At 36.6% G+C, this 20,468-nt stretch overlaps 1 protein-coding gene across 1 annotated transcript; it reads left to right on the top strand.

Annotated features, from left to right (window-relative positions):
- Positions 1-9,383: 9,383 nt before the first annotated feature.
- Positions 9,384-17,478, top strand: LOC123541034 (carbohydrate sulfotransferase 15-like). Its single transcript, XM_045326386.2, has 7 exons — positions 9,384-9,870; positions 10,420-10,630; positions 11,368-11,496; positions 12,332-12,491; positions 13,637-13,790; positions 14,553-14,700; positions 15,660-17,478. Exons 1-7 carry the CDS (start codon positions 9,682-9,684, stop codon positions 15,845-15,847), a joined length of 1,179 nt encoding a protein of 392 aa, XP_045182321.2. The 5' UTR covers positions 9,384-9,681; the 3' UTR covers positions 15,848-17,478.
- The last annotated feature ends 2,990 nt before the right edge of the window (positions 17,479-20,468 follow it).

Here is a 20,468-nt window from a genome sequence, read left to right as displayed (position 1 = left end):
GAATCGAACTCGTACCTCCGCGGCAATAAATAAGTTTCCCGCTGGCGTTACCAATATTTAGAATTTATTACGCATTAAACATAAATATCTATAATCGAGGCAGTGTACCTCGAGTAAAGCGTTACAAACGCTTTTCGATTTTCATCGTGAAAAGTAGTAAAGCAACTAAATTCTCATGTGTTTCCATAACATAAAGTCTGTCAGTAATTAAGTATCAAAGTATTCTTAAGAAATATAGCATTAATTTCCAGATATCTAAAAAGACTTCTTTTTTCTTGTTGAACGATCCGGAGGCCAGTGCCTTTAAATAGGTTTTACTATATTTAAGGTGTTAGTTGATTAGTTCAGGATACAGTTTTATCGCAAACCCGCAGTGTGATAGATCATAATTGATTACGCAATAGAAACTACAAATTCATACCACCGTCACTGTATTTCAAAATATGCACTTTGTACATAAAACAGCAATATATATAACTTAATATGCATCAGTAAATTTACAATAAATCATAAACCCCAGCGGATTTGAGTATACCCAGTTACGCTAAATTTAACACTTTCAAGGTTGAAAAACAAGAGTTTAACTTTCACGAAATTTTTGCGTGCATTTCCGTTTTCGCCCATGAAAAGGCTCAGTCAAGCCTGCAACATTTTCATTTTTGTCGTGACCTAGCAGTTCGATTGATAGAAAAGGGGAAAGATACAAAATATCTTCAGGTTTGCAAGAGCAGCGAGCAGATGTTTTTTCTGTCGGTAATAAGCACGGCACAAAGGGTCGTCGCTTTTTTTTTCAGGCGAGTTACACACATTTCACAAAAACGTGTGTCTTTGAAATTTGTCGGGAAAACAATGAAATAGTCGCAGTTAAGTCGGATTCGATGGATTACCTATAAAAATTACACATGCCCTCTCTGTCTATTTATTGACGGCTTTCTTATTGTACATTTATTATAGGTTTTGTAATTTCTAGGAAAAAAAACTCCATTGTCAGGTAACATTTTCATTATCATCAAATCTAGAACAGCGTCTTCTGCGTATTCTCATGTTACAGTAATAGATGATAATTAGTTAGTATAAAGGCAGTTAAGGATGAGAATCAGGCATTGAGAAACAAAACTCAAACAACACCAAATCATAGAAAGAAAGAGTTGTTTGACATGAAAATTGAACAGCATGTAAAACATGTATATTATTTTACGAAGCTAGTGTCAGTATACTGATAAAAATATTGAATTCCGGAAAAGGACCACCTAAAGGGGCTCCACTTCCGGACAGTTAAACGCCTTTAAAAACTCACCATTTTTAAAGAATAGTTGCACGTGTTCGTTTTGATGCATTTGCAATAGCGTGCGAGTGGTGAAATTTCGCATAACAAGGTGGAACACAGTTTTCAGCAATTGTTTATCTTTATTTCTTTACAAATGCTATTCATTTTCAAAGGGAGACAACTTTTTCGGAATACTTCAGGTAAAAATGGCATTCATTTTCAAAGAGAAACAACTTTTTCCGATTATTTTAAGTAATCGTCGAGAAAAAGTTGTTTTCCTTTGAAAATGAATGCCATTTGTAAAGAAATAAAGATAAACAATTGCTGGAAACTGTGTTTCACCTTGTTATGTGACATTCCACCACTCGCACGCTATTGAAAATGCATCAAAACGAACATGTGTAACAGTTCCTTGAAAATAGTGAGTTTTTAAAGGGGTTTGACTGTCCGGAAGTGGGGCCCCTACAGGCAGTCATTTTCTGGAATTCAATGTTTATATCAGTATACTGACACTTGTTTCATAAAGTAATAAACATCTTTTACATGCTGTTCAATTTTCATGTCAAACAAATCTTTCTTTCTATGATTTGGTGTTGTTTGATTTTTGTTTCTCTAGGCCTTCTTCGTAACCTTAAAAGGTGACGTAAAGTTTATGATACGTACAAAGTAACAAATCAATATTTTGTGTTTTTATATATATGTTTTTCTATGAAGTTTAACATTAATATAAAAATCGTTAAAATGTGGACAATGTATACTTTCAGTATGTCAAACAATTTAAGATACTAGCCCTTATCCTGCTTAATTTATATAATGGAATTGTCCATCTTATAATTTGGACGATACCATTAACTGTTAAAAGTGCTGCTCACCAAAACGATATAGACGGAATAGCGAACAGTGCAGATCTTGATCAATGCAGGCTGATCATGATCTACACTGGTCGCAAAGGCAGAATCAATCGCTAGTATGTATGACTTGTTACAAAAAGAAACGCTTTCAACACGATTCAGGGATTTTGCAGGTTTTAATGCAGTCATATTCATTTCTTGATTATTGCAAACAAAAAAGTAAAGACGGGGCGAGTTGAAGAAAATTTTGTAGTCCATTAAATATATGCAAAAAAAATATCGACTGCAATAGTTGACAACTGAAATTCACCCTACACGAAATAAATGAAAATGATGCAGGCTCGGTTAGGTTGGGCCTGTTTATGGACTGAAGTGGAAATGCGAGCTACTATCCGCGCCTTTTAAACCCGGTAGTCCTTGGTTATAATACCAATTATTAATTTTGATATTCTTGGCACTGATCGCTTTGCTATAAAATTGATGTCATCTTGCCGTGGTTCTCAAAAACCTTGCATGTAAATGTATTAATTATCTCTCATTAAACTGATATCTTAAAACTATAGTGTAGGCTTGTATTTTTGATTTCACGGAAGTCCAAAGACGTTTTTTTTAGCAAATCGCGTAGCTAGTTCAGTTGACATTACATTTCAGTAGACATCTTTTAATTCGGATATTATTGAAAATATTTTGGGTGTATTTTGTTTGTTTGTTTGTTTGTTTGTTTTGGGTTTAACGCCGTTTTTCAACAGTATTTCAGTCATGTAACGGCGGGCAGTTAACCTAACCAGTGTTTCTGGATTCTGTACCAGTACAAACCTGTTCTCTGCAAGTAACTGCCAACTTCCCCACATGAATCAGAGGTGGAGGACTAATGATTTCAGACACAATGTCGTTTATCAAATAGTCACAGAGAACATACGCCCCGCCCGAGGATCGAACTCGCGACCCCGCGATCCGTAGACCGACGCTTTACCCACCGAGCTAAGCGGGCGGGTTGGGTGTATTTTGTGAAAAGGTTTGGATGTATTTATTTATTATTTTTTATTTTTAAGAAGAAGTAAATTTTAATTGTTGTCTTTCCATGATCCCTTTCTAAGGAAAAACAAAACAAACAGTTTTCAACTTCATTTTTTAGTAAATTACAGGATTCTTAAAGATATACAATGCCTGTTTTTCACAAAAGTGTTTTATCTTTAGGTATATACTTCAGATGTTGAAAATCCTGATTATATATATTCAAATTTACTTAGTTCTACATAGAGCTACATTCGTAATTAGGTATCCCTTTACTATTTTAAAAAAAAAATCCCTTTTTTGTGGTAGTACACATATACAGGACTGTATTAATTGTGTACTATTTTAAACCTTATGTAAAGCACTGGTAATACACATAAGGTTTGTAAATTTTATGTTTACAAAAACTATACCGGTATATAGTAACTGATCGTATCTTCAAATACGAAATTTGGGTCCAAGTGCTTCTATATAAATTTAAAGCACAACAACTGTTTCGAGTTTCTATCCTATGTATTTACTGAAACAACAAACAGACATTTTGTTCTGCAGGATTTTAGATAGTGAAACGTTAAGGCAGGCAATTTTACCACGCGTTTCCAAGACATTGGTAGACTGATACACCACTGAAATTAACAAATCTTTTATGAATTTACGGAATTTATTATTATACCATTCAGCCCTGGTTCTATATGTATAAGTAAATTTATTGGCATACACTCTTTCGAATGTATCTTCCAGTAACATGTCTGTATCTATTCTGCTACGGTAACCCCTACCCCTCCACCAAAACAAAATAATAATTATAATAATGGAAAATGGAGAGATGCTTGGCTTCATCAAGAACAAGCAAATTCGATGAATTGGTATCCCCCGCCGAAAGGGTTTGTGGTGAGGAATGGCAAATAAATATATCCAGGATATGCTTACTGTATTAATAAATGCAGTTAATTCAAATCACTATTTGAATCATCCGAGAGGTTTGTGTCTCCAAATAGAAGTGTAGACAGAGAAGGTGTGGTGAGGTTTTGAATGTGATTGAAGAGTACAGTGTGTTGTTTGCGATAGGAATGACAATCAAAAAAGTAATGGTGAGTACTTTCGGCTTGGTCACATTCACATAGAGGACTGGTGATTATGGTTTTTGAAAATAGATGTTCTTTTAAGGTGCTGAGACGCGTTTGTAGAATTTGGTGCTTACGATTGCCAATGTAGTAACGAGAGGGAACCTTGGGTTTGTTGGCACTGAGTTTGCTTATGAAAGAATTGAGTGTGGTGCAGTTGCGGTGATCAAGAGGAAGCTGATTCCAGGCCTGTACAACCGATGGCAGGAATAAATTTGCGCAGAGCAGGTTTCCTTATAAAGATTATCGATAGAAACTAGTTTGGATGCCCCACAGATAATTCTACACGCCTCATGTTGTATTTTTGCTAACTCATATTGATCACGGAGAGAAAGATTGTCCCAAACGACGTCAGAATACTCTAGGAGAGGGCGAATGAAAGGTGTATAGATAGTTCCTAATGATTTTCTGTCAAGAGTTAATTTGAGTGTGCGCATAATACTGATACGTTGCCATGCTTTTGTTTTGATTGTCTCGATGTGCTCATGCCAAGTTCCATCGTGAGAAAATGTGACTCCTAGATGCTTGTGAGAGTTTACTTCTGCTATCACTGTGCCATTCATTGAGAGAGGAGGGCGGTATGGTTTGTTGTGTACTCGTGAAATGAGCAAGGAAGTTGATTGAAATCAACCAGCCATTTTGTTGGACTGTGTTGAGTGTAATTGCTGATTGTATAGGATCATCAGCAGTTATGTACAGGCTTGTGTCATCAGCAAAGAGACGAATAGTAGAACCGATGTTCGTAAAGATGTCATTGATACAGAGAATAAAAAGAAGAGGACAAAGGATGGAACCTTGTGGAAAACCAGCTGACATAAGTACAGTTTCAGATGAGGAACCACAAAGACCTACCCTTTGCCTTCTGCAAGATAAATAGTCCTTGAACCACAGAAGACCTGAAATTCCTTTTGATTCCAGTTTATAACGGAGACCACGATGTCAAGCTCCGTCGAATACTTTCGAAATGTGACAAAATACAACCCAGACCTCTTTGCCCTCATCTAGTGCTTGACAGACAGAATTACAAATAAAAACAAATTGATTGGAAGTTGAGTCGTTGGGAACAAAGCCTGACTGAAGTGAAGAGATAACATTGTTAGACATGAAGAAGTTTTATGTGTGCTTATGAATGATTTTTTCAAGAGTTTTATTGATATTTCTTAGTAGTGATATAGGTCTGTAATTAGAGACTGTATGAGGATCGTTGTTCTTATGAATAGCGCAGATATTTGCTAATTTCCAAAGAGATAGTACCTTGCTTATATGAAGAGATCTGTTGAAAAGAGAGCATAGTGGACTTGCTATTTCGTGTGAGAGTTCTTTGAGTATTCTACTGTTCATGCTGTCTGGACCTGATGCTTTGCCTGTATTAATCTCTACTTCGTCTTCTGTGATTTGAATGTTAGTGAGTACATTTGCATCTGGGTTTACATGTAGTGGTGGCAGTGTTTTATTCTGATCGTTGAGCTGTGTTTGGGTTTGAAAGAAATTGTTCAGCAGGTTGGGTTTGTCAGTGTTGTCTGTGACTATGTTTCCATTATCATGTAATGTATCGATATTTGATTTGTTGGTGGGTGCTGTGAATTGTTTGAGTATTCTCCATTAGTCTGCTGTTTTAAGATCTGGCTGTTTTAGTTTATCTGAAATCTTTAGGGATAAGTGGTGTTTGGCATGTCAGTTGTTTTGTTTCTAAGCTGTTTGTACGCTTGCCAGTGTCGAGGGTTTTGTGATATTTTGGCTTTGTCATATGCACGTTTTCTTGTTGTGGATCCTGGGTGGTTCTGATTATCGTATTGTAACAATTTTGTTTGGAATGTATTTGTTAGAAATAGACAGTATTTGGTTGGTAATATTGTTTGTGTATGTGTCGATGTCATGATCAAAGAGCGACTGATAATCAAATATTGAAGCTTCTCGACGTAGACCTTCATAGTCCGCTTGATAAAATGTCCAGACTCTCCGTTTAAACGTCGCTCGTTTTGGCTTTGTAACATCCAGACAGCAGAAGATAGGGAAGTGGAATCTTATATTTTGGTCATGTTGTATTGTATAATTATGTCTTGTATTTTGGAACTAGTTGAGGGTTTGTGGATGTCTAGATTGAAGTCACCTGTGATGACAATGTCAGATATAGCAGTATCATAAGCAAGACCAATAGAATTTTCTATTTGAGTAAAAACTATAGGAGACGAGTTAGGAGGTAGGTAGAAGGTACCAAATAGATTTTTCTGTGTTTAATGTGAATCTCTAGCCAAATGCACTCAATGCCGTCTACTTCTAAGTCAGTGCGCCTAATTGCGGGAAATGAACTTCTGACGTACACGATTACACCTTCATAATTACCGCCATTACGATCCTTCCGGAACGGTGGTGCAAAATTTTCAAATATGAGAGAAGAAGACTCGATCTGATCACTTAGCCAAGTTTCAGAAAAAGAAAGAACGTCGAAATGTTGTAGTTCAGCCTGGAAAATATCCCTTTTATGAAAGAAACTTTGTACGTTATAATGGACAAATGACAGTGAGTTTTGGAAATCCTCGAAAATGTAAGAATCTGAAAGAGAGTTGACAGTGGAAGATGTCGTGGTTGTATTGGGCCAGGCGTTTTTGATGAATGTCACCAGCTCTCAGAAGAAGCATTGACAACCAAATAATAAGTTCAAAGGTTGTAAAACATGCTAAACCTTTAAATGACATTTGAAAGGAGGCAAAAAGACAAACCCTCACCTTGTATGATTGTACGTCTGTACCCATCAGGTGATGCCAGGAGATGTGAGTTGTTCCAGTTCCATATGTGACCGTAAGAAGACAGAGGGGAAGAAATCGTAGAAGATGCAGGAAGAATAAGAGTTGTAAGGCTGGTAGAGTCCGACATATTGTTTCGAATTGCTACCTCCACACGTTGGAATGGCATTATCATATACGTTTTCTTTGGACATTCACAGTAAAAAAGGTGCGAGTATTAAACAGATTTGTATTTGTTTGAAAGTGATTGCGATAAAAGAATTGTTTTCTATGTTGACATGTGGTAGCTGGACAACGGAATTTATGCAATGTAGCTAGATGACAATCTCCTTAATTATGTATTCGATATTTGTATTGCAAAATGACTACGAAATAAATAAATGATAATTGTTAAACTAAGTCTATATTGAGAAGTATAGCATTTTTTACTAAGTCAGTTTTGAAAATTACTTTGAATCGAATCAGTGAAATTAAATCAATGGATTGATATAGTATCTATACAACCATGACAGGTCAAGCGGTTCATTGGTTGAATGATTGTGTTATTATTTAGTACATCGCGTGTTTCATTCACTTATTTAATTAGACAGGCGTGACATTTATGAATGGAAACGTTAGAAGCGTAAATTTAAACAACCTTGGACTACGATTCCAGTTTATACAACCTAGGACCACGACTCGTGTTTAAAAAACCTTAGACCATGACTAGAGTTTAAACAACCTAGGACCATGACTTGCCTTTAAACAACATTGGACCATGACTCTGGAATATTGTAACATCTTTATGATCATATATCAAGCCCTGCGATGCGTGCTCGTCTAGAGAAGGGTTATGACATCAATGAAAGGTTATGACTACATGGGGGGTGGGGGGTAACTGTCTCTGTTCTGACTGATGCTCGAGAGTGAGAGCCTGAAACACTGCCTACGTACCAGCTGATGTCATGCCGGCATGCAGAGAAGTCCCCAAGCTTCCCTATCCTTATACGTTAAACGTGGAGGAACTGACACATGCACTTCATCGAGCGGCTACAACGTCCCTTATAAAAAACTTGGCTGCAAATAGTCAATTGGTTACTGTACACTGACATAAAGGGTGATTAGTAAATTCGTTCTTATTCGTTTTGTTACCCTAATAAACTGTATAGTGTCGATGGATTTTGTATCACGTCTTGCATTGTTACTGTAAACCCTGTTTAGTTACAAGAATGTCATCAAATGCAATTTGGCATGTAAACCGTAAACTACATTACATTTTAAAAGTGTGCCAAGTTTGGATAATGCCATTTCGGATAACATCAAGCTCTTGAATATTTTACAGGCTAGCTTTTCCATTTCGTAACTAATATTGATTGAAAGTTTTCATTTTTGATAAACACACCTATAAGCTATATTAGCCAGAACCATGAATTTATCTAAGTTACCAATACATGTAAACTGTATAATTAAGTGGATGGGGCCAGTATATGTATGTTTTATAGACAAAGAATCCAGTTTGTCCGGAAATTATAATTTTTTATTCAATTTTTTAAAAACTGATATGCGTTCTTGTTTGAATGTTTAAGCTACAGCGGCACTTGCCTCCTCGTTTGAAAATGAAGCCTTTGGTGAAAATAGCAACGAACTTTTTACACATCCTGTACTTAAGCTTCAAAAGTCATTGATTTTGACTTACACGTTTTTGACATGGCTGGTGATTTATTCGGGATAACGCCACTTATTGTTGACTAACGGTCAGAGAGAGCCTTAAAGACACACCACAAAATAACTGTATATATTTGGACTTCCATTATGGTAATGATTTGCATGAAAAATATGAGATATAAAATAATTTAGTTTCAAATTGACAGTGACATATATTAGGCCAAGACAATGTGTTTACATTTTGTAGAATAAATGTAGCACTAAGTACATATATCAGTGTATTTAATTAAATTTCAATCACATTTTATTTTTACAGTGTAAGATAGTTATTCATCTATATTCTTAAAAATATGCTGAAAAGAGATTGACTGAATAAGTTGGCAGAGATAAAGTTGTGTAAACACATTTATTCAGGAAAGGCCTAAATTGTCCACCTGAAAACTTGTAGATTAGCTGTATGTTAACTTTTAGTATAAGAATGATTATCATGAAGAATTTATGGGTGAAAAAGGAGGTCACTAGGTCGTGGTGGGTCTTTAAATAAACTGAACTAGACGAAAGAAAATAAAGGTTCTGTGTAAAACTTACTCCTAGGGTTTTGAATTTGCATACTATGTACCGAACTGAGCACATAGCGAGTATTTTCTTCTCCTACTATTAACATTTTCATTCAGCGTGACTGCGGATAGCAATTGTTTAAATCACGTTGTTTATTTCTTTTATTTTTCATTACAGATATGGATTTAAAGAAGCGGAAACTATTTCTTGCGCTGGTGGGAGCGTATGGGGTTATTCTCATATTGCTGCACAATTTAGTAGAATTCAGGTCGACACGTGAAGTCATCGTATTGGCGGCAAATTTTCACAATAGTTCCCTTTCATTTTTAACATCATTAAACTTAAACCTCAGCGTTCTTGCAAAGGATAATCATGAACTCCAACATGCAATAACCGAAGACAAATTTAAAGATAGTTTAAATAAATTGTTGAAAAATCTGAATATAAACGTAACAAACGAGGTTTTACGTTACAAAAATATGCATGATAAAAGTAACATACACAAAAAATACCAACTGACACAGAAAACCTCCAAACCTGAATCCTCTGAAAAACAAGCTGTTTATGTTGATACAGATTATGGTAAAGATTTAGTAAGAGAAGAAGGGTTTACTGTAAATTCAAGCTGTATAAGGCGTGTAACTGGAGTGGAAGATATTCTGTGCATGGTGAGCATATCATATTTACAATTTAGTAAATTAGAAAAACATTAGTGGAAACCGAATGACAATCGGTATTTCCCGTTCGTTTACGTTTTTCCGTGATTTCGGCATTGTTCGGTTGTTATGGAAAAGGAATTTGTTATTGCCGACGTTTGCCAAAGGATACCGAAATAGCATACGATGACACTCGTTCGCACGGAAATTGCCGATCGTCATTAAGGTTTAGTTTACCTAATTGATTATTGCATTGTAACTTTGATACGTATTTTTGGTTTTAACCCCTCATTTTAATTGTTTGACGATGTCTGATCAAAGAACAGAATTTTATACAACCATACGTTATTCTTGCATGACTTTATAAGATCAGCTATATGCTTAGCGCAAATTTCAAAAAAAAAACGTTTACATGCAGGATACTATATTTTTATTGACCAGTTACGAAACACATTTACGAGTCGAAAATGAAATAAAATCTTTTGGTTCCTGCATATAAAATACATTCACCTGCATTCCAGTTATTTAAAATGTTAAATGCAACACGACAATGTTTTCCAGAATCGACCACAGTTCTTACCGGATTTCCGGAATCCTTGCTGGTACCAGCGAGGTTCTTTGAAATGTCTGCCATATTTCCATATTATTGGCGTGTGTAAAACGGGAACCACTGATTTGTTCGAACGACTTTGTCATCATCCTCAGATACTGGAAAACAATGGCATTTTTGGCAAAGAGACCCAGTACTGGACATGGCGGCGGTACGGCCATAGTAAGGCGATTCTATACGATTTTTAGCAAACATTTTATAATAGGACTCATATATATCGCTTGTCAAGAGTTTGTTCTTTTGGCTGATATATAGTTTGACGCAGTTTATGCTATGATAAAGTTAAAAATATCCAAACTGGTAATATTTTGTTAATAAGAATTACAGGAAAGTTTCCAATAAGACCTATAACTCTAAGTTCTGGCCTGGTGTCAGACAGCACCCTATTTAATATATCATAGAAGGTTCCATGTAACACTAAGAATAAGAAGAACACGATTCTGGAAAAACAAAGAACAATCCAGACTTTAAAAATAACTATTACACGCTGTATCAGTACTGTGTAGAATGTTCTGGAACACAGTAGAATACAAAAACTTGTTTACATGATGTCTCAAAACTAGGTCCATAAACAATGACTCACCAATAAAGTTAAACATATTTAAGGGGAATGACATATACAAACAATGGATTCATACACATTTTTCACGTCACGACAATTAGGTGACAGTTAACCAGTTGGACTGAACTTCATTGCTTGCAGTTAACCAGTTGGACCGGTCAAATGTGGAAATACAGACTTCACACAGGTAAAAGTACTAAACTTTTAACAAGTCTTAGAGCATTCTTCAAGCACAAGTCAAGATACAAAGAATAAAACACACCATTTCCGCCACCACCGCCAAAAACAACAAATCCCCGCAATTACAATGAATGATAAATAACTCTGTAATTTTCAGGACGCTTCTACATGGAAATTACTGACCATAAGACACTTGACAACTTTATAGACCAATTTGACGCTAGTGCCATTGAACGCTACACAAAGAGAATGCCCAACGGATCATTGTACCACCCTGTTGTGACCGGTATGTGAGTTCGTGTGCATTTTGTTCTGGTCAAACAAATGGATAGTGTAAGACTTGTTCAGCTTAGGGTGACAAACATGCTTATGTTGTTACATGTTTACACTTTCAGTAATTTGCATTACTATATGCTGTTATAGCATATGTTGTAATTATACATGTGCTATTTTATCCCTAAAGTTATCGGATTGACATTTTACACATGTCTTTATACGAGGTCATTAGATAAAGTCATTAGATAATGTCAAAGTACTCTGACATATGTTTTAAAATTAGCAAAATAAGAAAATATGAACAACCTATCATATCTCGCGGCCATTAGAAGTTATATCAGTCAAAAAATATTGTATACTGAACAAAACAGCTGACCCGATATTTGTTTACTTTCCCACTGTCTTTAAAATTACGGACAGTACTTTTTTCAAATTTAGCATATGCTTAGGGCAATATGTTGTCGATAATATTCTTACATTTTAACAAAATTAAACAATGCCGTCATACAAAATTTCTCATTTTAACTCTTCGGCCCACTTTCGAAAAGACAAAAAAAAATACACACAGTTGTTTAGAACTTAAAAAATTGCGAAACACTTTTTGAAGACAGAAAGGTACAACGAAAAAAAAGTACTTGTCCTGCCCTGTTGAATACGAATATTAATTCCAGAGTCCATCGTGACGTGCATGTTGTGCTGGCTAACACCAAGTTAAAACTATATCCATGCCCTAATAGGTTGTTATGATTTTCCATTCTCACCATTCTCAGGGGTAGATTTTCTTTTTAAAGCTAATATGTTGCAAGATTGTTCATATATTAACATATCTATGACACTATAATTAGGACATGGTGATCCAATGGATTTCTGGGACCAGTCGTCATGGAAACAGATTCCACAGAATGACCCTACTACTGACACTCCGGAAGTGACCACACCCACTCTTATCAAGCACGTGAACCCCAACGTAAAACTGATCTTGATTTTTAGGGACCCAATAGAGAGGTAAGCAAACAATCAAAATATTTCAAATTTAAGAATATTTACACTTTTAGCTATTACACTCACTCATTCGTCGGCGTCGGAGTACATATTTAATTAATTTTGTATAATTATGTAAGAACCACGGATAGGAATGGACTTAAACTTCACACAGATGTTCACTTGATGAACTGGCTTTCAGCGCAGAACGCAGTTCCATAACTCTAATTTACTATTTGTTTTACAAAACTAGCTCTTCTTTTTCGATTTTTGTATTCAAACTTTTCTTCATTATTGTCTTCCGAATCACGCTTCAAAAACTGTGGTTAGATTTTTAAGCTGAACTCGAAGGTTTTCTTTTTTTTCGAGGTCCAAACACACATTTTGTTGTATGAGTATTTAATCTCCTTCGTTTAGAAGGCGTTAATATGTCGACCTTTAATTTTTCTTTTTTATTGCATAGGGAAAAAAAGGGAATAAATCCCAGTAAAAACTGTAGCATTAGGGTATTTGGTTGTTTCACCACATTATTTTTCCTAATTGTTCAGAATGTTTAAAATTTGTAAAGGCAGTTGTTTGACAAATTTATTTACGAAGGTCGGCTTAAGATATTCCATTTTGAGTAGCAAAGAAGAAAAATAGTATTCATATTCAGTGGATTTTGAGAACATAATATACACATACAGTCTTGTACGAGAACTGATTATTCCTAATCTCAGTCTTGAGAGAGTGAGAACATAATGTAAACCATAATGGAAGAGCGGACGCAGGCGTCCATTGGTAGCACTGTCTGAGTCGTGAGTTCGAGCCCCCGCTCCTTCAACTAAAACTACTAACAGGTTAAGTGCACCATGTATCGGTAACTTACACCTGGCGCGCTAAAGGACCACGGAAGCTTTCAGAATTGGAGCGTCCACTACAGTTATTTGCAACTGTCTGGAAGGAGAAGTCGCGTAACTGGTAACAAATCTAGATATTCTTACAAACAGAATAACTAAAACTATAGGAAGAAGACTCCGGTGCTCCTCTGGACGTTGTTTCGTCGGGGTATAACGCGGGCATTTACGTATAGTTATAGTACGTCATTGAGTGAAAGACGTAAAAAGCAAACGTGCAAATATAAATATAACGGCTCCTTCTATTTTACGACTCAGTGACTTTTTCTTCAGATTATTCAGTAGCTATTTACATGGAGGTTTTGGCACAACAGCAGCAGAATTCCATGAAGATGTACTGATGTCACAATCACTGCTGACGTCATGCGCGAGAGACCGGAGCATGAAAGCCTGTCTGTACGATGAGGGTATAATCAGAAATCTATGGGTAAATATTTAAATGAGATGCTGGAAGTTGCCCTTAAACGTTTGACGCGTCCTAATATCTTGTAAGATTTAAACACACGCACACACACACACGCGCGCGCGCGCGCGCACGCAATTGGCGACCAGTTCATTTATCTATAAAATAAAAAGAATATATGTAGTAAGTTCTTTTCGAAGAATATGAGACAGCCAAAAAATTAATTTGAGTAGATTAGGTTCGATTGATTGAGACTGAACATGAGAGATATTGTAAAGTACAACATATGTTATGCCCGGTAGCGTCGACTTCACGGAGCGTGAACTCTTTAAAGCAGATACAGTGTATATTGAATCGTCCGTATGTTGATGGCAACCGATAAATAGTTCAGCTCTAACATATTTTAAAGAAGAACTATCTTTAAGGGGTTTACAATGTTGTTTTTGTTTCCAGTGATTACTAATTACTACAGGATCCCTTTGTAAATAAGTCTTAGACTTTTATAGGCTGTCCTGCACATAAACATCTTCCTCAGTACACATTTTTCAAATCTAACTAAAATGGGCTAGGTTTTTTGTAGGCATAGGTATCTGTAAGCTAACTATGTTTCATAAAATAGTTACTACAGACAGAAGTAAGTTGTGTGCTTGTAAATAAGATCAAGGAATTCTGTGATATATTTTTATTGTGATATTTAATGTGATATGTTTGAAATGTTGTGATAAAATACGATGTATATATATGTGCAAATAAATATATCTAATATTTGTCATTCTTTCTACGCAGGTACCAATATCCGGTAGTTTCTACTCCGTCCATTTACAAGAATGGTTAAAAGTGTTTCCAAGGAAACAGATATTTATTCTCAGGACGGAGGAGTATTCACAGAATATTGCAGATTCATTGCTACGAATTTTCAGATTTCTGCATCTAGGTTGGTTTTCAAAATACATTTAGTCTGTTTGATTGACATCGATTTTAACCCTAATCATGCTAGACTAGATCGATTCTGCCTTTGCGACCTGTGCAGATCATGATCAGCCTGCACATCCGTGCAGTCTGATCAAGATCTGTACTGTTCGCCATTCAGTCAGTATATTTTTAGAAAGATACAGATAATGGTACTATCTAAATCGAAAGATGAACAAGTTCATTACTGGGATTTAGCAGGGTAATATATAAGGGTTAAGCTCAATAATTCAGTTACGTTACGACGATCTGTTCAAACCAGTCAAAACCGTTGTTTCTGTACTGACTTTTTGTGACAAATAACTGACAAATGTCTATTTTGATGGATATAAGCAAGTGAGCGAGCGGGGAGATAATTACCTATTAAAACCATACAAGGATAGCTTACTAGGCAAAGCAGAATACTAACTAACTTTTAGGTCGCGAGTTCGAAATGTTTTCTCTGCGGTAAACTGACAGAAGAAACAGTCTGGTGTCCGAGGTCAGTACAAGGCGGGGCGCGTGCTTTCTGTGACGTATTGGATGACCATTATTTTGCCACAGGGGTCAAATTTAATAAAATTGGATGTTTAAAATAGTGTAAAGCACAGAATATTACACGGAATGGGATACAAGCATCCTTAAAATCTTGCTAAGTTGAAGGGAGAAAATTCAGAGTGAATTTGTGTTTCACTTACCAAGGTAGTTGTTTTTCTTTTCTTTGGGTTAAGTGCTGTTTTTCAGCAGTACAGCGAGCAGTTAACTTAACCTTTAGATTCTGCACATGTTCTCCGCAAGCAACTGCCAACTTCCCCACTTGAAGCATAGGTAGAGGACAAGGTAGAGAATAATTTATATTTATCTTAAAAAGCAGTACATGCCTAATCTTCGTGGGATACTAGTATTTCAATATATATTTGATAACTATTTTTATATCTTTTACAGACCCACTGCCAACTAGAGATTTATACCGCATAGCCAACATGCCACGTTTCTTCAACACCAAAGCCAAAGAAACTTTCGGCGAGATTCAAGACGAAACTAAACTTATTCTACGCTCTCTGTTTGAACCTTACAACAACGAATTGGCTGCTATTCTAAATGATCAGAAATATAATTTCAATAACATCTGAAAATACCTAAGCGGCAATGATGTTATTTCAGTTACGTTTTAACAGAAAGCTTATATCTGTAGCGCATGAGCGGGAACCGTTCACATTCTGAAAATTAAACGTAGGTTCGAAATATCTAAGCATACAAAGTAATGCCGACGTCTCGCATAATGAACAATTAGCAGTCTTAAGCCTAAGCCAGACATCAGTTCCTCTGAAACATTCCCTGAAAGTCCAAAATATAAAGGGATGACATAAGATGTGGTTAAGGCAGAGGAGTAATGATAGCAATATCTAATGCATTGTTTAGCCAAAAACAACTAGATCTCACGACCTCTTGCAGTATAGATTGGGCCAAAATCACCATCACCGGCCTTAAAGATATCTTTGTCGGAGCCTACTATGAACCTCAAGAACTAGATGCAGATCCCATGTAAAAATTGATCCTTTTTTAAAGAATTTATGGAAAATAAAATCTGAAAAGTAGATCCCTCGGAAGCACCGAAAACAAGACAAACAGTGAAAATTGCAGACTCGGTTTGATTGAGTCTGTTCATGGGCAGTAATGGAAATGCAACACTGCCCACGCCCCCTAGCACCGGCTTAAGCAGTATTCAATCTTCAAATCTAAATGAGTTGAAATCAATGATCCCGAAGGACCAGAAAATATAACAACACTGAGATGAAGTCGGGGCGACTTCTTACGGCAGCCACACAGCACTTAACACCCGCTGTTGTGAAGTAAATAAAATCTGAAAAGTAGATCCCTCGGAAGCACCGAAAACAAGACAAACAGTGAAAATTGCAGACTCGGTTTGATTGAGTCTGTTCATGGGCAGTAATGGAAAATGCAACACTGCCCACGCCCCCTAGCACCGGCTTAAGCAGTATTCAATCTTCAAATCTGAATGAGTTGAAATCAATGATCCCGAAGGACCAGAAAATATAACAACACTGAGATGAAGTCGGGGCGACTTTTTACGGCAGCCACACAGCACTTAACACCCGCTGTTGTGAAGTAAATAAAATCTGAAAAGTAGATCCCTCGAAAAGCCTTCCCACTACAATTTTGAGCAAATAGTTAAGATCCAACACCCTTGATCATTTTTTCACAAACCATCCATCCCATGTTCATCTGGTTAAATCCCTACAGAGTCTAACCACCTCAGATCATGATATATTCCATGAACTGAAACTTAATAGGGGCCGCCCAACCTAGACGCTCAATTAAGCTCTACAAGAAGGCTAATTGGAAAGGGCTAAAATCAGACATGACGGCCTTTTGTACTAGCTTTCTCGCCGAAACCCATTCAGACCCCGAGGTAGCGTGAAATTCATTCAAGGACTGCCTTAGTGAGTCCAAGTCAAAACACATCCCATCCAAAATATCAACACCCCGTGCCGACTTGCCATGGTTAACTACTGAAATTATCAGACTCATACACATGCGTGATAAGCTGTACCAGAAACTGCAGAAATCTCCCAACCAGGCCCATCAACAGAGATTCAAATCCCTTAAGTCTTCTATCCGGAAGCACATAGAGCCCAATACTGGTCATATATGGAAAGTATCACATTTGACCATGATTCACAACCCGGTAAAAACAAAACGTGTTACAGCTTTATCAAGCACAACAAAAAAGAAAATGTCGGCATTGCCCCCCCCCCCGCCCCCCCCCCCCCCCCAGCCCCCCCTCCCCCACCTCAAATCAGATGGTCCATCAGACCCGGTCAAAAGGCAAATATCTTAAACAAACAATTTGAATCTGTGTTTTCCCCACCCCAACCCCTTAGTCTAAAGCACATATGCTCCAGAGATGAGTTAGATACAGGTTTCCAAATAAGGTGTGGAAAAACTGTTCCATGACCTATAACTAAATAAAGCCTCAGAGCCAAACGAATTTTCACCACGCATCCTGAAATAACTCCACCATGAAATTGCTCCGTACTTGCCTATATATATATACAGGTAATCTGGCCTTGTACCCAGTGACTGAAAAAAGCCACCGTAGCCCCCGTATTTAAAAAAAAAAAGGTCTAAACTCAAAACCCAGTAACTACCATAAAATTTCTTTAACTTGTATTGCTTCTAAACTCCTTGAACACATTGTTGTTTCCAATCTTATGACTTATTTTGATAAGCATAATCTACTTAGCCAGTTCCAGCACGGCTTATAGCAGGTCATAGTTGTGAGCTTTAGCTGATTAATTTCACCCAGTAACTTTACAATAACACAAACAGATGTTGTTGTCATGGACTTTTCCAAAGCGTTTGGTAAGGTCGATTATATTAGGTTAATTTATAAATTACAACGCCTTGGTGTCAACCCACAAATCACCAAATGGGTCAAATCCTTCCTGTCAAACCGATCCCAGAAAGTCGCTGTTGATGGTCATTTTGCCAGTGAATTTCCTGTACTGGGGGTCTGTTCTTGGACACTGTCTTGTTTTGGTATATATCAATGACTTACCAGACTCAGTCAAATGTAATTCAAGAATGTTTGAAGATGATACCATAATATACCTTACCTTTAACTCCATTTAAGATAATATATCTCTGCAACAAGATCTCACTAGCTCAGAAACCTGGGAGAAGACATGGTCCACGGAGTTCAGCCCTGAGAAATGTGATATCCTTGGAATCTTTAGAAAGAAAAATCCTGTGGTGTACCCCTACAAACTTCATAACCTAGAGCTAAAACATGTGAAGCAGCTAAATGCCTAGGTATAACCATCTCCAAAGATTTAAACTGGTCTAAACACATTGAAAATTTTACTTCCAAAGCAACTTCCACTTTTCGCTACATACAACGAAATGTCAAAACTGACAATAAAAAGGTCAAAATTGCTGCCTACAATACCTATGTTCGTCCACAATTGGAGTACTGTCCAAGCGTCTGGCATCCATGACATAAACTCTAGCAAGTAAAGTTGAAAATATTCAAAGTTCAGCTGCCAGGTACGTTATGTACGAGTACAATTACACCAGTAGCGTTACCTAAATGTTGAACGCCTTAGAATGGAATACACTCCAATACAGAAGGTCATATACCTCATTAGTAATGTTTTACAAAATAAGGGGTCGACCAAACTCATCTTATCTCAACTGGAAACCTAAATTACTTAATCCCGTTTCTAACTCTTACATCCCAAGGACCATCCGACTCTGGAACTCCCTATCAACCTATGTCAAATCTAGCCCCAGCCTTAGTCTCAGTATCTTTAGAGAAAGGCTGGCGGTGGTCAATATGTAATTGCGTTGCTTCTGTCCTATTTTACTGTAACATACTGTCTTTTTAGCCTTTATTCTCAGTCTTAACATTTGTAACATATCATTTCTTTACCAACTGTTTCTCTGACGGTGCCGCCAAGTGATAGTCGGAAATCGACGGATGGTTGAAAGATGTAGATGTAAATGTAAATTCCAGTCGTGCGGAATTGAGGAGTCGGGACGCGCTCGTGCATGTGTAATACCAGTGACAATTAAATGAATTTCCACAAACTTGAGTCAGGACAGATATTAATGTAACTGGGCAGATTCGCTTCTCATATGCCGCTTCTCATTTGCGAATCAATGTGTTTCTATAATTCATGAAACCGTATACAATAGGCAAGACAAATGTTTGTCTTAATCAGTTCTAGGTAAAGTTTGAAAACTGTTCATTTAGCCTTAAAAGGTGATAGATCTTTACATTAAATCATAGAAAAACATTCTTAAAACTCTAGATGCCACATTTTCTGCATGAACATAGAACATTTCTCTTTATGAAATGTAGAAACAATTGAGAAAGGTTTGTCTGGTATAAAAACACTAGGTCAATAGCAGATCATGTAATAGAAAAACATTCTTAACACTCGTAAGCCTATTTTCTACCTGATCTTTATAAAAGTGGCCAGGAAGGTTGTCTTTTTATAAAATCTAGGTCATCTTTAAAAACGATAATATTGGATCAGTAACTAGGTCGCTAGGTAAAATGATAGAAAAACCTTTTAAGCACTTCAGAGGCAATATTTCTTGTTTGATCTATATGAAATTTAGTCAGAATATTTGACTTCATGAAGTCGAAATAGATTCAAAATTGCGTCGTCCGGGATTAAAACAAGGTCACTTTGTCAATCTATAGACCAAGTAGCTTACGTTTTATCAAAATCAAACTCGTCCGACATTTTGTTAAGACAAACATTCAAACCAAGTCGCAATACGATTGGGCCATAATTGTGAACTCTCAAATGTTTAACGCCAAACTGTTTACGTCGGACGAGGACGACGGGCACTTGGCAATCACACTAGCTCATCTTTAGCACTTTGTCTCAGATGCATAATTTGTAATGTTGAAGAACATTTCAATAAATTGTAATGACTGTAGATCACAAACTTTTAGTGATGTATATATTGCAAAATTTCTCAGACAGACAGACGGACGGGCTGACAATCAAATCTATACTCCCATGGGAAAGTGTTTGCATAGTAAGCCAGAAGTTATTATCATAACGATCATGTATTTCATTATTTAATTCCCCTCAAAATATCGATCATCCTAAGTGTCCATAGTCCACTTAGTCTAAATTGGCAAATATCTTTTAGAATTAAGTTAATCATTATGCCTCCGACATTCATTTACCATTTCACTTAGAAAATCGA

The sequence above is a fragment of the Mercenaria mercenaria genome, chromosome 16 (assembly GCF_021730395.1).
Source record: "Mercenaria mercenaria strain notata chromosome 16, MADL_Memer_1, whole genome shotgun sequence".
In the NCBI taxonomy this organism is placed as follows: domain Eukaryota; kingdom Metazoa; phylum Mollusca; class Bivalvia; order Venerida; family Veneridae; genus Mercenaria; species Mercenaria mercenaria.
The sequence above is the reverse complement of the archived record's forward strand: the minus strand, read 5'-3'. Positions and strand labels throughout refer to the sequence as shown.

Bases quoted from the DNA above. Each gene is read 5' to 3' on its own strand.
- LOC123541034 (XM_045326386.2), top strand. From the start codon at position 9,682: ATGCATGATAAAAGTAACATACACAAAAAATACCAACTGACACAGAAA. The intron at 13,791-14,552 runs GTAAATATTTAA...CTTTCTACGCAG, and splicing joins GTATAATCAGAAATCTATGG to GTACCAATATCCGGTAGTTT. The intron at 14,701-15,659 runs GTTGGTTTTCAA...TATCTTTTACAG, and splicing joins TTTCAGATTTCTGCATCTAG to ACCCACTGCCAACTAGAGAT.